Genomic DNA, 14,283 nt, shown 5'->3' with positions numbered 1-14,283 from the left:
CCCTGTTGAGATGTAGTGATTTGATGGCCTTCAGCCATACGTGGCTCCTGTGCAGGTACGAGTCTCGGCAGGATTTCGTATGTCACAGTTACTGTACAGATTAGCCTTAGGGGAAATGTAATTGTGAATGGTTCCTTGAGCCCCTGAAAAACTGTGCCCAAAACTGGATAGAGGCAGCTTGAAAGTAAAGTATCTTTGTTAGGTCAGAAATGTAAACATGTTTTTATTGAGAAATATGCTTCAGCAGATTTTGGCTTTCTATTTGTTTGAAACTTTCCTATTCACAAACCCTTGCTTTTATAAATCCCATTAAAAAACCTTAACACAAAAACAATGATGTAATAACTTCAGCTAACTACTCTTATTTCATAAAATTTTATCTCTTAATTCAATCTGAGCCTTCAACATTTGCATTCAAAAAACCAGCAATCATGCAAGTGTTGGGATGTTTGTTCACTTGAGGGAAATGAAACTCAGCAGTCACTTCTTTAGGAGTCTTCAGCTAATGCCACTCCACCACAATCCAGGCTCTGCTTGCTGGCTGCAGGGTTGTGGCTCTATTGTGCATGCTGTGAAAGCTTGCTTTCATGATGGCTAATGATGTACTATCTGTTTCCTGCTCCCAGGAGATTTACTGAGCTAAAACACTACAGCGATGAACTGCAGTCTGTCATATCACACCTTCTGCGAGTCAGAGCTGTAAGTATTTCCCATGTGTGTCGTGACAAATAGTATGATTTATTTATAAGGCAGTATTTCTTGTTTAGTCAAGAGATGTGGTATATGTGTTCTAGAATAAGGGCAGTTTAGCCTGAGGGAGTCTGTCTCCAGAGTGTGGAGCAGGAGACAGCAAGAGGTGAGGGCACTGACTCTGTGCAGATTTGGGAGGGGGAAGAGTTCCAGATCTGATGGTTGGGTTTGACAGTGCTAATCTGCCCTGTCCTGTGATAGTCACGTATTGCAGGGAGGTGCTCTAAACAGAGTTGTGGTGTTTGCTTCTCTCTGCTCAGCAGACAAGTTACTTTTGCTGGATGTTTGGTTTGGGAAGGGCCTCAAAACAGTTTTCTGGACAGACATATAATGAGCTTGTAGTATGAATCCTTTATGCTTCCCTTTATGTATTTTCTTTTTTTGGCTCATTCATTGATCTGCAATGAATAATAGCCTTTCTAATGATGACAACAATTATGTAATGCATTAAGATACTCTATGGGTTGAGAGTGGAAGGTTGTTTTTTTTTAAAGACACAAAAAGGAAATAAGAAATTACAATTCCAATAATAAGAGCATGATACTTCTTTTTAGTATGTTCAACAGGGATTCCATTTTCAATGGACCTGTGTGGCAGAGAGGACAGTAATGGATTGCTCTGCTAAACTCAGGGTCTTGAGAGAATTAATCACTCTCAAGAGTAGTGTTCTACAGACAGTCCTGTTTTCTCAGGGTTGTGTGTGTGAGATCTGTTGGGCAATTTGTTAATGTTTCCTTTTTGCTACTACTGTGACAGCCATCATAATAACAATGGTAGCTCTTGCAGAACTTTAATCTCATTCATTGGTACATCGCAATTCCAAGGGCATTATCTGGATTACAACTCACGCTTCAGAGTGTACACGTGTCTTTTCTTCTGAGGTTTTGCCAGCATTGTAGTGCTGGCTGCAGCAGGTACTGGCACTCCAAACAGCTGAAATGACCCTCCAGCTCAAGCAATGAGTTCTGCAATGGATAGTTCATTTAGTTCATTTCCTTTCCCTCAGTTCACTCAGCTGGGTGGAAAAATCAAGTCACTTGTTAGAATTTTACTGAAGGTTTCCCTACAGTATCAATATCAAGGTGGACTTCTAACTTGCCATCTATAAATTAAATAAATGAGTGTGTGCATAATATTATTCAGATAAAGAATGTTTTATATTTGGTTATCAAAAACTGAAGGGAGCTTAATTATGGTCTCCACAGACACATCCTATCAATGAGCACTCCCAAAGATAGATTTGTTCAACATAGCCTTGATTGTGACTTCAGTCTTCCAGGACTTAAAAAATAAAAATCAACAGCATTTTTTCTTTCAGTAGTGGCTTATGTTAGATTTAGGCCTAATCTTGTTTACCTGTGTAAGAACATTAAGGCTTTAGCTTGGAGTATGTATGTGGGTTTTCACAAAGCAATTGCACTTAATGTTGATGACCAAAACCTGTCTCTAAAATGTTTTAGAGGGTAGCAGATCGGCTTTATGGTGTCTATAAAGTCCATGGCAACTATGGAAGAGTATTCAGGTAAGAGTTCATCCATGTTTAAATACATACATAGTTATGGGGAGAGAGGAGGGAATTTTTTGGTTGTGTTATGCTTTTGAAAGGTATATTTGAAACCTTTCATTGCCTATCTTGAAAAACTCTGTATTGCAGTGCTCATGAGATTTCTGTGCTGCATGCAGAGATTGCCTGATCTGCTGAGCTTAGTCTCTAGTGCAAGAATACAGCTTTTTGCTTTGTGTACCAGATCTTTGGGCCTCCTTCTGCTGCGTTGGCATTTTGTTTCTTCAGAAAGTAACTCACTATTCTTCATGCAGTTGTCTCTGAAAAAGCTTCTAGGTCCTTTTAATGGATAAAAATCAAGAATTATATCTATCCAATTTTAGTGGCTTTTAGAAGTGAATTTGCCAATTGTTTTTTTGATTTATATGAGGGAACTGCATGCTCAAGTTTTCCATCTCACTGGAGAATTCAAGAATCTAAACTTCTGGTTAAGGGAAACCTCCTGCTTCTACACACTGTTCAAGTGCTAAATTTAATTCTCTGGGTTAATGGATTGCAGATGTCTTTCTCATTGGGGGTTTTAAAATGAAATTAGGTGTAGTTCTGTAATAACACAAAGACAAATATCAACATCAGCGGAGTGGAATGTTTATGAAAAAGTGAAGGACAGAATAGATGCATTACACATAAATTATGCGAAATATAAGGAGAACCTCTTTTATCCTTGTAAAAAGCATTGTGGGATGTAATTCTTGTAACTAAGAACTCTCATAAGGTTTCTCAAAGCTGAGAACACAATTAAAAGGGCAGAGTACATACCAGGATGTCCAGAGCAAGTATCTTTTTTTGTAGCTGTTTCTTTCTTTATCTAAATAATATCTCTGATGTAAATAGGTAGTTGAGACAATTGCAAGTTGGATTTTTTTTTATTAATAGAACTAAACAAGAGTCTGCTATGAAAATATAAAGCTACATACATCAAATAGTTTCAGGAGAAGTAAAATGCTTACAAAAGTCAAATTCACCCTTTGGTTTTTGGAATGAGAAGCTTCTGTCTTCTATCCTGTAAGTCTGGAAAGCTTAGTATATTCTTGGTGAGCCCAAAATGTATTTCAGAAAGTTCAGCATTGTCATTGCCCCTTGTCCCATTTACATTAAGTGCTCGGTGGTTTGGTTTTGTTTGATTTTGTTTCAAATTGAGTTTCAGCTATTTAAACAAGATTATGCTCAAAACCCATCCCAAACTAACTATATTTATGACTATGAGTTTAGGGACAGTTGTTTTACAGAGTGCCATAAATGGCCTTGTCACATTGTCAGTGGTGTTCCTTAAAGAAAAAAAAACCGGTTTGACCAAGTCTAATTTTGAGGCAATTTCCATTCAGGTGTCACCTGGAAAGAAACTATATACAGGATGCAGCTTATTAACTTCCCTTACCCTTCATGTGTGATGTTGTTTCTCGTTTGTTTTTCCTACAGTGAGTGGAGTGCAATAGAGAAGGAGATGGGGGATGGGTTGCAGAGTGCTGGCCACCACATGGATGTGTAAGTACTGACTGAATATCTGATAGTTTGATGTAAGCCAGATGTGGAACTCTCCCTCTTTCCTCTCTTTTCCCTCAACCCCAAAGTATATATGAGTACCAGGAAAGTTGGGGGTGCATTGTTTTTAGGTATACAGTGTTTCTGTGCCTTGGATGCAGGCACAGTTTTAGCATCCATATACTGTATTAAGTAGCTCAAAAAGCCTCAGGAGAACCAGAGGGGTTTCTTTTTTATTATTATTTTGAAATCGTAGAAGTGTTTGGAATCCTTCCAGTTTTTCTTTTAAGCTACTATGCCAGAAACTGGAATACAACTTTAATGTACTACAGACCTGATGAGATCCATTTGGTTTTGATAGCAGCATTTTGTACCATGCAGTAGATGGTACACAGATTTGGACTTAATTACAGGGAGTTAAGAAATTTAATTAATCGGCACCAAAACTCCAGTGGATTCTTGAAACAAACACTGACTGGATATATTAAAGTAAAGAATCCTCTCTCTTTGCATCTTTAGAGTCATTTGGCAGAGTATGTGAAGCACAGCCTTCAAAATAAGAGTCTGGCACTTGGGAGTGCTCACAGAAAGGGTATTCTAAGCTCATGGCTTCTGCTTTTCAGGTAGTCACATACAGAAAGTGAAACAGCATTTCCTACCACTCTGATTCCTCTTCTGTAATCCCACACAACAGATAAATAACAACTCCAGCAAGAGATGGAAGCTGTTTTGCATTTCATGCAATATTTTTACCAATAAATTATTTTACAAATAAATAATTCCTGTGGAAATAAATTCTCAGGTTTAGTTTATAGGGCAGATTTACATACTACTGCCTGATTATTATTGGTGGTGTCAAGTTAGCAGTTTAATTGTTACTGGCCTTGCCAAGGGTTTCAAGAGCCATGCCCTCAGCTTTTTTAGAGTAATTCTGCTTTTGGCAAATCTTTAAGAATTGGACCACTTCTGAATAATTTATTCACAGTTCTATGTTTTGTTTAATGGGGTGGTTTCCATACAAGAAAAGCTGTAATATTTTCATGGCAGAAGGCTCTGGTGAGAACAAAGAATGGAGCATGCATTCTGCTTTCAGAAGAAAAGTAATTGAACTAGGGGTGGAATATAATGGTAAGCACCTACTGTGGTAGGCAGGAGTTGAAGGGATTGTGAAAACATGGTATGATGTAGTGGAGTTAAGGAATCACACAAAGGTTTTCAGTGGTTCAGATATACCACACTGAAATGTCAAACACCTGGAAATGCATAACCAATTAAAAGAAGTTTGTCTCACTTCTCAGTCAGGAGGCTGAGCCCTCTCACACATCCATAACATTTAATATTTCTGTCTGTAACACTGGGCTAAAGATCCAGAGTAATGGCAGTGGGTAACTGCTGTTGTGGGTAATTTTACTTGCTGCATGAAGTCTGAGGTAGCTTTCATTGTCTGTCATCTCCTGTGCTCTGGCACTCTTGTACAGCAGTAATCCCTTAGTGATGACAATCAAGCAAGAAGCAGCAGTTCTGAGGTTCAGGAACTCATTCAGTGGCCCATGTGGTCTCCTAGCACTAAGGTTCATATCTATGATCTCTTTAAAGTATAACTCACCAGTTCAGTTACCATTCCCATAACATCAGGTGGGATTTTATTGCAACAAAAAGCTACTTCTAGAAGGTTGCCTAATATAGATGTTAAAGTTCAAAACTAATTTAATTATTCTCTATCTACCCCATATGCTGTAGTCTTAACTAGATGTTTATTTAAGCTTTTGAGTTGTTATTGGTTAGTATGATCTATAACTGCTAAAAGTTTGGAGAAGACACCCCAAAGCTTCTTTTGGGTGTGTGCTTTATTACAAGATGAGGCTTGCTAAAGTGACAGAGAATGCTGAGAAAGTTGGAGTGAGTGACTGTAGCTAGCATTTAAAAGATGAAAGAAAGAAGTGCCAGACCTTTGATTTCTGTCCTTTATTCCATTAATGAGTGACACTTTATCTCTGTATCAACTTGACTGTCATTATATATTGAACCAGTCTAAACTAAAACAAGGGTTTAGTTGACAGCTTACACAAAGAGTGAGACCATATCAGGTACCTTTAGAACTTACTGCAATGTTTCTCCTTAACACTTTCTCTAGTTTGCCTAAGTTTAGGCAGTCAGAAATGCAGCTTTTCTTATTACATTTTTTTCCTCCCAAATCAAACTCAGTATAAAAACCTGCCTAGGTAAGGTAGGATTTTGTTTGGTGAGATTTTTTCGTTGTTTGTTTTTGAAGTTCTTTTCTGAGAGTTGATCTGCCACAGATGAGCTCTAGCACTGCTCTAAACTTAGATCTTACTTGAAAATGAAATGTGGTCCATCTGCTGCCCTGAGAAATCTAACCACTATACTAAAATTATTGCACTGCAGAACTTAAAATAGGGTAAGCCATTTATGACCTTTGTGGCTGCAGGATTTTTTCAGAACAAGTGCATTTTTCAACAGTTTTGACTTATTCCTTACATTAATTCATAATGTGAATTCTTGCTCTCCCTGTTCTTTAATCCCTTCTACTTAAACTGGTCTGTTGTTGCTGACCACTTCAAATGTTGTATTTATTCATCACCAAGAGCCTTGGTAGGGCTTTTCCTGGGTGTGCCATGTCTTTGATTTCACAGAGCATCAAAACAACTCATCATACTTGCAGACTTCCCAAATTCATGTTACCAGTTCCCTTTCAGCTTGAGACTCTGCCACTTCTTCCACAGAGCCAATTACTGGAGAGGCATAGGGAGAAAAGGGAAAACAGAAAGATTCTGCAAAAACTTGAAAGCCAAGAGGTGCTATAATTAGCATTTGGGTCACATTGTGCTGGTTGCTAGAGAAGAATGGACATATGCTCGCTTCAGAGAGCCTGCAGGTGTGTGAGATTGCCACATAGCTGAGAATCCAGCCTGAGTTAGCAGAATAGATGAAGGTATTTGTGTGGGATCTCATTCATCCTGGTTATCCCCAGTGGCACATGCCCTGAGTGCCAGGCTACAGAGGAATCTGATTTCTGTGGCTGTGCCAAATGGGATGTGCAGATAGCTCTAGGCCTGTCCCTGCAAATCTGTCCAAGAGTCACCTTGATTAGCAAGAACACACTAAATACTGTCAAATAAGCGGTATCAACTAGAAAAATAAAGTGCTTTTTGCCACTTGTAGCCTACACAACAAAATTCTTACTGAATGCAAGAGCTGCAGATTTGATCCAAGCCCTTGTACTTCAGATTTCTCCCTAAAAGGAGGGTTAAATGTGTTGCTGTGAATTAATATGCCTGACTTAACAGCAGATAAAACATCAGACTTTGAAGGAGCTGAAGGGACTGTAATGTTGTGGTGTTCAGGGCATTCCTGTGAGTTATCTTGTAGTCACGCTGAATAACAAGCCATGAAAGCAGCCTCTGCTTTTCAGAAGGTGTGATGTTCACATTCCTGGCCCTTAATGCTTTAAGCCTTGAAGGATTTCTTTTGCATCCTGTCTTTTTTTTTTTTGTCTTGGTGCTGCCTATTGACAGTCCTCTGAAGAAAAGGAATAAATTGGGTTTTTTTCCTGTAAGAAAAGCTGTCTCATCTTCAGCAGGAGAGTTATGATAGGTTTTGTACTTGTCAAAAGATTCATTGTACAATGAATCAATGTAACAACCAAAGAAGCGGGCCCACAGGAGCGTTGACATTAGCTGATTCAGAGTTTAATTAAAAACAAAAAAAAACCCTTTTGGAAGTGCTTTTTGCTGGTTGTCATGGGTGTTTCTGTCAAACAGGTGTTCTCTCTTGTTACTGCATGTGTATCCTTAAAGGTTAAATTAATCAGCTTTACATTTAACTGTGGCTGTTTTTCACTAGATATGCAGCCTCTATTGATGACATACTGGAAGAAGAGGAGCACTATGCCGATCAGCTGAAGGAGTATCTCTTCTATGCTGAAGCACTGCGGTATGTACAGAAGTCTAGAGCTCAAAAGGAAGCTGTAGTCCTTTTCTCTCATGTGGTGTTGATGTTTAACTTAGTCTGGTATCCTCTTGTGTTCTCTGAGAAGAAGAAATTCTAGTGCTTTGGAGTCTCTGTGTTCTTGTTTCTTATTCTGCTTGTACTCGATTGCCTTGTGAGTGGCAAATAAATTAGAACTGATCTGATCAGTAGTGAAAAGGCAGAAATGTTAGAATCTGTATACTATAGGAGAAAATGCTGTTTATTCCTCTGGTTCCACTGTTACCTTGGCTTTTGGTGTAATAGTGCCCCAATGTGTTGAAAGCTCCAGCTTTCAAATGAGATAGGCCAAACAGAGCTGTTACAGCCATTACAAATTCCAGGAACTTTCAACATGCCCAGCATAACGTTCATCTGCTGCACAGTCTTGTGCACTTAAATACCAACTTTTTATTCTGTTTTATGTTGGTCTTTGTCAGTCATCCCTAACATGCATAGACAAAAAAGCAGATTGCTTTATGCTGCAAGGCTGTGCCTAAAGCTATTGTGCTTTACAAGGGCTGGCTCTGAACCTCCTGGAGAGGTCCAATATGAATGGGGTTGGTGAGTGCAGGGGCTGCTGTGTGGGAGCCTCTCCTGGGAGACCCATGTGCATCCGGCTGTGCAGGATGGATGTAGCATCATCAGCCCACACAGGACTGGGAGTTACTGCAGGTGGTCAGAGGAAACTCCTCTTTTCCAGATGAAAGGCACTGTATGAGTCTAGAAGCAGTTTCTTGTTTCAGAAAGAAAATGTGATGAATTTTATGATGGATTGATAGATGGCTGCTATGACAGGCACCATCTCCAGGTATCTTTTGTCAAAGCTGTGATATTTCTGTAATGTGTTTTGAATTAAACTGTTTTACAGTGGTGTCCTTAAGGAGGTGGTAGGGCTTGTATTGCTGAGTGTATCTTGGAAGGAGTCTATAAAGAGAAGCAGAATGCAGTTGTACTAAGAACTTTATTTATGCTTTGATGCAAGCTTGCTTAACTACAGCATTTGCAGAGTGATGCAGTCTGTGATAGGGCTGTTGAATTTGGGCTAGATGAATAATTAGAGGTGCTTCCTGTCAAAAAGCAAACAAAACATGATGCTATTTGTAAAGTGTAAATGGAGGGAAACGTAGCAAAACAAAGTATTTAATGGCAGATCTTTCATTACTTACTTTTCAGGGCAGTTTGCAGGAAGCATGAACTGATGCAATATGATTTGGAAATGGCTGCACAGGACTTAACATCTAAGAAACAGCAGTGTGAGGAGCTGGCAACAGGAGTGAGTATTTTTCCACTTTCTTCTCCAAGATACCTCTTTCTGAATTTATTTTTTACTTGAGCCAAGTTACTTAGAATGATATTTAAATGGCACCAGCATGCTGGCTGCTGCTTTTGAGAAGTGGTATCATATGAGCTGGAGACATGTGAGGTTTAAAGTAACTTGGTTCTTGGAGACTTAAACTGTTTGTGCCAAATGTCTTTGATTGAATACTGAGCAAGTAGAAGATTGCAGTAAATATGACTGGAGCAGAATAACTCTATCTATAGATAACTCTATCCTAAAGATGAAAATGTTGGGATTTCTGAAAGACTTCCTTTGCCTTTTGAACAGTGGGTGTTATTGATATGTTGTGTTTGTCCATTTTATATAGGAGATAACATTACCTAAAATATTATCTGAAAATGGTAACTGACAGTTTTAGAATTTTTAATGTTGCTCTTGGATCTATCGTTGTTCTCTGTGGAATGCCTTTATGGCTTTTGTTTCTCTTAGTTTCTTTCTTACTTCACTAGGAAGGCTGCTCTGAAAATTCACCCTTATCAGCCTTTAAAGTGTTTGAACATCAAATTATCTCCTCCCCACTTCTCTTAGTCTAACCTGAGTCACCAGAGCTACTTATCAAATAATGACGTGGAAATTAAAGCAAAAAAATCAGCCAAATAGTAAGCACAAATGCCAGTAAAGTCACCTGATGTCCCATGGCTGTGCTCAGGACATGCCAAACCTAGAGTATCCTTGTTTTTTGTAGACTGTGAGAACCTTCTCCCTGAAGGGTATGACCAGCAAGCTCTTTGGGCAAGAAACCCCTGAGCAGAGGGAAGCCAAGATAAAAGTTCTAGAGGAGCAGATACAGGAAGGAGAAGAACAACTGAAGTCTAAAAATCTGGAGGGCAGGTAAATGGACTTGGCTGTTTCAAAGAAAACACAGGGCTTGTCTTAGCAAAAATCCTTGACTGGATGCTCTTGAAGGTGTTTGCATTTTATAAGTGTTTTTAATATATTCTTGGTGTTTATGAGCTGTCTATAAAAGCTCCTGTCAGCTGCAAGTTGTGAAATAAAGTGCAGTACATGCAGTTAGCTTCTGGTCTGAGTGTATGGCTTATGTAAAACCTGATGACTTTCCCAGTGACTGAGCCCACTCTAATGGCTGGCTTGCATGCTTTTATGTTCACTAGTAATATATTTAGCAGGTGGGCTTGGAGGTCTGCAGCTGAATAGGCTGAGCCTCAAAGGCTGATTTGCTTCAAATACAGTATTTAGTTTGGTTTGTGTGTAAGGGTGCTGAGCCCATATTCTGCAACTTCTCCTATGGGGGACACCTTAGTCCTGTTTGAAAGAGATTAGAAGGTCTGGGGAGTTGTTTGGGTAACTGCTTCTTGGTGCTCTAATGAAAATTTCTTCAGGTATGCAAAAATTTAAAATAGGAACTAACATTCTTAGAGCAATGGGATTTTGTCAAAGCATGTCTGTCATATAACATAAGGGGTAAACTTGGTATCCCCTGGTATGTTAGCATTAGAGCTGGAAAGGTAAGACTAGTTCATTAACAGTTCAAAGCAACAAGACACTCAGTAAATGCAGTATCTTAATAATTTTGGCAGATGTATTTGAGATGTGCTTTTGTAGCTCTGGAAGCAATTTTCGAGTGAATGCTAGTCCAGCACAAATGAAAGTAGGAATTACAGATATATGCCTCCATTTTAGCTAAGGAGACCTGACTACACATCACCCAACCAACAAAATTAATTTCTGGAGTGAATTATCCAAGTTAAATTTGAGTTGTAAATGTTTATTGTACTTGACTGTCTCACATCCTGACAAACAAGTGAGTTTTCATGCTGAAGAGATGAAGATTCTGACTTGAGAATTGAAAAAGAAACATGCAGTGTTGTGTGCTGAATGTTGGCATAAAGATAATTAATTACCCCAACACAATCTGAAGGAAAAAAAGTATATTCTGACTTATTCTGGTTCTATGGCAGTGATACTTCCTGGGGAAAAAACACCAAGCCAAACAAACAGGTTAAAAACCTTAAAAAGAAGGTTGGAGAGTTAGATAGTGGTGCCAGTTGTAAAATGAGGGGACTGAGGGATGCATAATATTTGCAGGACTTGATTTACTGACTGAAAGATGGAGCACTGTCATACACAGCTTCTCTGCTGAGTGTCCAGAGCTCAGGGTAAAACACTTTCTAACAGAAATCATTGCTCTAAATTTCAGAGACTTTGTGAAAAGTGCCTGGGCTGACATTGAACGGTTTAAAGAGCAGAAGAATCATGATCTGAAGGAGGCACTTATAAGCTATGCTGTTATGCAGATTAGCATGTGCAAAAAGGTACGTGTGGCTTGGGAAGGGCTGGCCCCGTGTGTTTGTCCTGTCAGCAGGGGGGCAGATGCACACTGTTAGTAACTGGGAACAGGGCAGTCACAGAAGATTGGAAATCACCACCATAAAACCTCCCACATAGTCTGTCCTCTTGAACTCAGGGACATGTTAATGTTGAGATAGATATAAAATATAAAACAGTGTGATCCAATTTCAATGTGGTCTCTGCCTTCTTCTGTGAAGTTCTGTGGGACTTCTTTGTAGAGTCTTCTGTTGAGGAAAGCTGTGGATGAGGTTTGCAAATAGAGTATATTCCCACCTATTGATTTTTAACTGTTCTTTTAAAAGGGAATTCAGGTTTGGACCAATGCAAAGGAATGCTTCAGCAAGATGTGACTATCTGGAAATGAATCCTCCTCCAAGTGCCAGAGAACGGAAGCACAGTGTATAACACCAATGTTATATTGCTACATGACTTACATACAAATCATGAAATAAATGTAATTGTTAATAAAGGATGAAAAGGACATGTTGTTAAATGTTTAGGCCTGACTGCCACTTCTGTGGCACGTTTTATATGTGGTAGCAAAGAATGCAAGGGTAAAAGAGTTACTGAAAACTACAGCTCTGTATTGGGACAAAGGTATTGGGAAAGTTATCCCAGAAAGTATGAACTAAACTGTTCAGAGACTTGTGAAACACCATGCTCTGTAATGTGTAGATCACTTCCAGATGCCCTTCTTTCCAACCCTTGCTGTTTAGAATTTTTAATGCTCAAGGGTGCTTTGGTTTTATAATGGGGCACACAGTTGTGTTCTCGAGGTCTATGCCATAAGAGGACAAAAATGAAATATTGTAATGCCTAGAGTTCATATTTAAATGCCTTTGCATGTCCATAGAGAAATATGTTTTTCCAGAGTTCAGGTTAAGCAGTCTCAAGCTCCTGAGATGTTTGAAACTCTCTACAGTAGAGGTGTTGTACAGTGGTTTGATAACAATATTCTGCATTTACTGGTTCCCACTTCAGTTTTGATATGGGCATTGATTTCTTACTAAACTTCTTCCTGCAAGTAAAGGTGACTGGTGATCCAGCTGAGCAGAAAAACCAAAGTCAAAGCTGGTAAGAAGCAGATGCAACTTCTTTTTGGTTGTTTGGAACCTGTTTACACTTGGTGTGAATCTGGCCTGTGGCACCTGTAACTGAAGAGGTTTGGTTCTTAAACAAATAGTTCTTAATGAAGGTGCTGAAATAATAAACCTGGTGCAGCTTCTGTCATACTTCAGAGCAGTGATGTGCAGAGCCCACAATGAACCAAGGTGTCTGTTTGGCCCTTGTAATGATGTTTCAGTGTGTGTGAGTGTGTGTGAGTGTGTGTATTATGCACACCTGTACTTGTATAACATGATTTGCAGTTATGGGGTTTGCATTAAATGTTTCCAATTATGAAAATCTCTTACCACTGTCTAATACTGGGCTTTTTCTACATCCTTACTGAAAGTTCCTGAAGTCTTGTGGAATTTGTCAGACTCGATTGGTAGTCCTGAAGGAAACTTTGTAATAATCTGTTGAAAAGTGTATTTAATTATTTTGAATTATAACACTATTCAGATTTTTTTTTTGTAAGAGATACTTCTAAAAGTCCTTAAATGTTCTTTTGATAAAACTATCTAAATGTATTTACTGGTATGTCCCGTGTTACTTTTGTCTCTTCAACCTTTCTTTTCTATAAAACCATTGTAAAGAATGCATAGGTCTGGTGCACACTACACCTTAAAACTCTGAAGTAAAGTGCTGGTACTCTGAAAACCTGTGTTGGCTTTTCCAAAGCATGTGACAGTGACATGCCTGGCTGAGGGGTGATGTTGGGCACAAAGAGGTCTCTTCCTTTAAACATTGGAGAAACATTGTTCCATTCAGAGGTTGCAGTGTCCAGTTCTGATGCAGGCTGAAGGACTCTCACATTCCAAACCAAGAAGTTGCACACTTGATGTATTCAGTAAACCTTCTAAAGGAGTGGTGCCTTAATACAATACCATGAGGCGCTCAGAGTAGGTATTTTTCATGCACTTTGATTTTTGGTAGATCTTTCTGGTGCCTCCTTCCACATGTCACTTGCTGTACAGCTCATTAAATGTATTAGTATGCCTTTTTTTTCCTTGCTAGTTGTACTAAAATTTAAGAAGGGAACAAAACAGTTCTTGTAAGTTTTGTGCCAAATAAGATAAATAAAATTGCTCTTTGATATTTTTGTTATGTTGTTTTTTTTTGTAAAAACCTCTGTCTTTGCTATTCTGAAAACCGCTGTTTGATTTCTTGAAAGTGGTTCTTGTCCATCTTAGCTCTCAAGTGGTCTCCAAATTTGGGTTTAAAATTTGGTGAATTGTGCACAGCTTTCCCTTTAGGTAGGAACATAGTGCTAAGGCCAAAATTAGATGCTTGGTACAAGTCAGCTGTCTGAATTTCATACATGTCTCCATCTAGTTAAGAGAAGATGCTTTTGAAGACATTTTGCATTATTTGTGAAATAGTGTGACAGGCAAATTAAGTGTAATTTGCAATAACTTTTTTTTCTTTTACTTCTGTCTTTCCAGGAAAGCATTGAATGTGGTCTGTGTAGTTGGGGATCGTAGCAAACTGTAAAGGTTTCTCCTCCTCTTTTAGCTTTTCAACTTTTTAAGGTAAAACTAGCCAGTTAATTGCTGTTTCCATGTGGGTAACAGAGCCCACATGACAGATGTACACTTGCAAAGTGTGCATTTTTCCAGTTACAGTATGGATTTCAGTCCTGTAACTCGTTCCACTTTGCCAGTTGTCCAGTAAACATCAAAAACTGGTGCTTTGAGAATGTTGTAGGAAGAGCATTTTAACTTAATCTTGACAAAATGCTTGTATG

General features: G+C 38.8%; 1 protein-coding gene across 2 annotated transcripts in view; it reads left to right on the top strand.

The window, feature by feature from the left end:
• SNX4 (sorting nexin 4) overlaps positions 1 to 13,632 on the top strand; it is a 32,800-nt gene extending 19,168 nt beyond the window's left edge. For both annotated transcript variants that reach the window (XM_054636342.2, XM_054636341.2), the window contains exons 7-14: positions 627 to 699; positions 2,211 to 2,272; positions 3,734 to 3,799; positions 7,661 to 7,750; positions 8,960 to 9,059; positions 9,811 to 9,956; positions 11,284 to 11,398; positions 11,738 to 13,632. In XM_054636342.2, the coding sequence (XP_054492317.2) occupies positions 627 to 699; positions 2,211 to 2,272; positions 3,734 to 3,799; positions 7,661 to 7,750; positions 8,960 to 9,059; positions 9,811 to 9,956; positions 11,284 to 11,398; positions 11,738 to 11,785 (700 nt within the window). In that variant the 3' untranslated portion in view covers positions 11,786 to 13,632. The remainder of the gene's footprint in view (positions 1 to 626; positions 700 to 2,210; positions 2,273 to 3,733; positions 3,800 to 7,660; positions 7,751 to 8,959; positions 9,060 to 9,810; positions 9,957 to 11,283; positions 11,399 to 11,737) is intronic.
• Positions 13,633 to 14,283: the final 651 nt, after the last annotated feature.

This window comes from Agelaius phoeniceus, chromosome 7 (assembly GCF_051311805.1).
Source record: "Agelaius phoeniceus isolate bAgePho1 chromosome 7, bAgePho1.hap1, whole genome shotgun sequence".
NCBI classification, from domain to species: domain Eukaryota; kingdom Metazoa; phylum Chordata; class Aves; order Passeriformes; family Icteridae; genus Agelaius; species Agelaius phoeniceus.
Note: the sequence above shows the minus strand (reverse complement) of the source record. Positions and strands in the feature narration are given on the sequence as shown.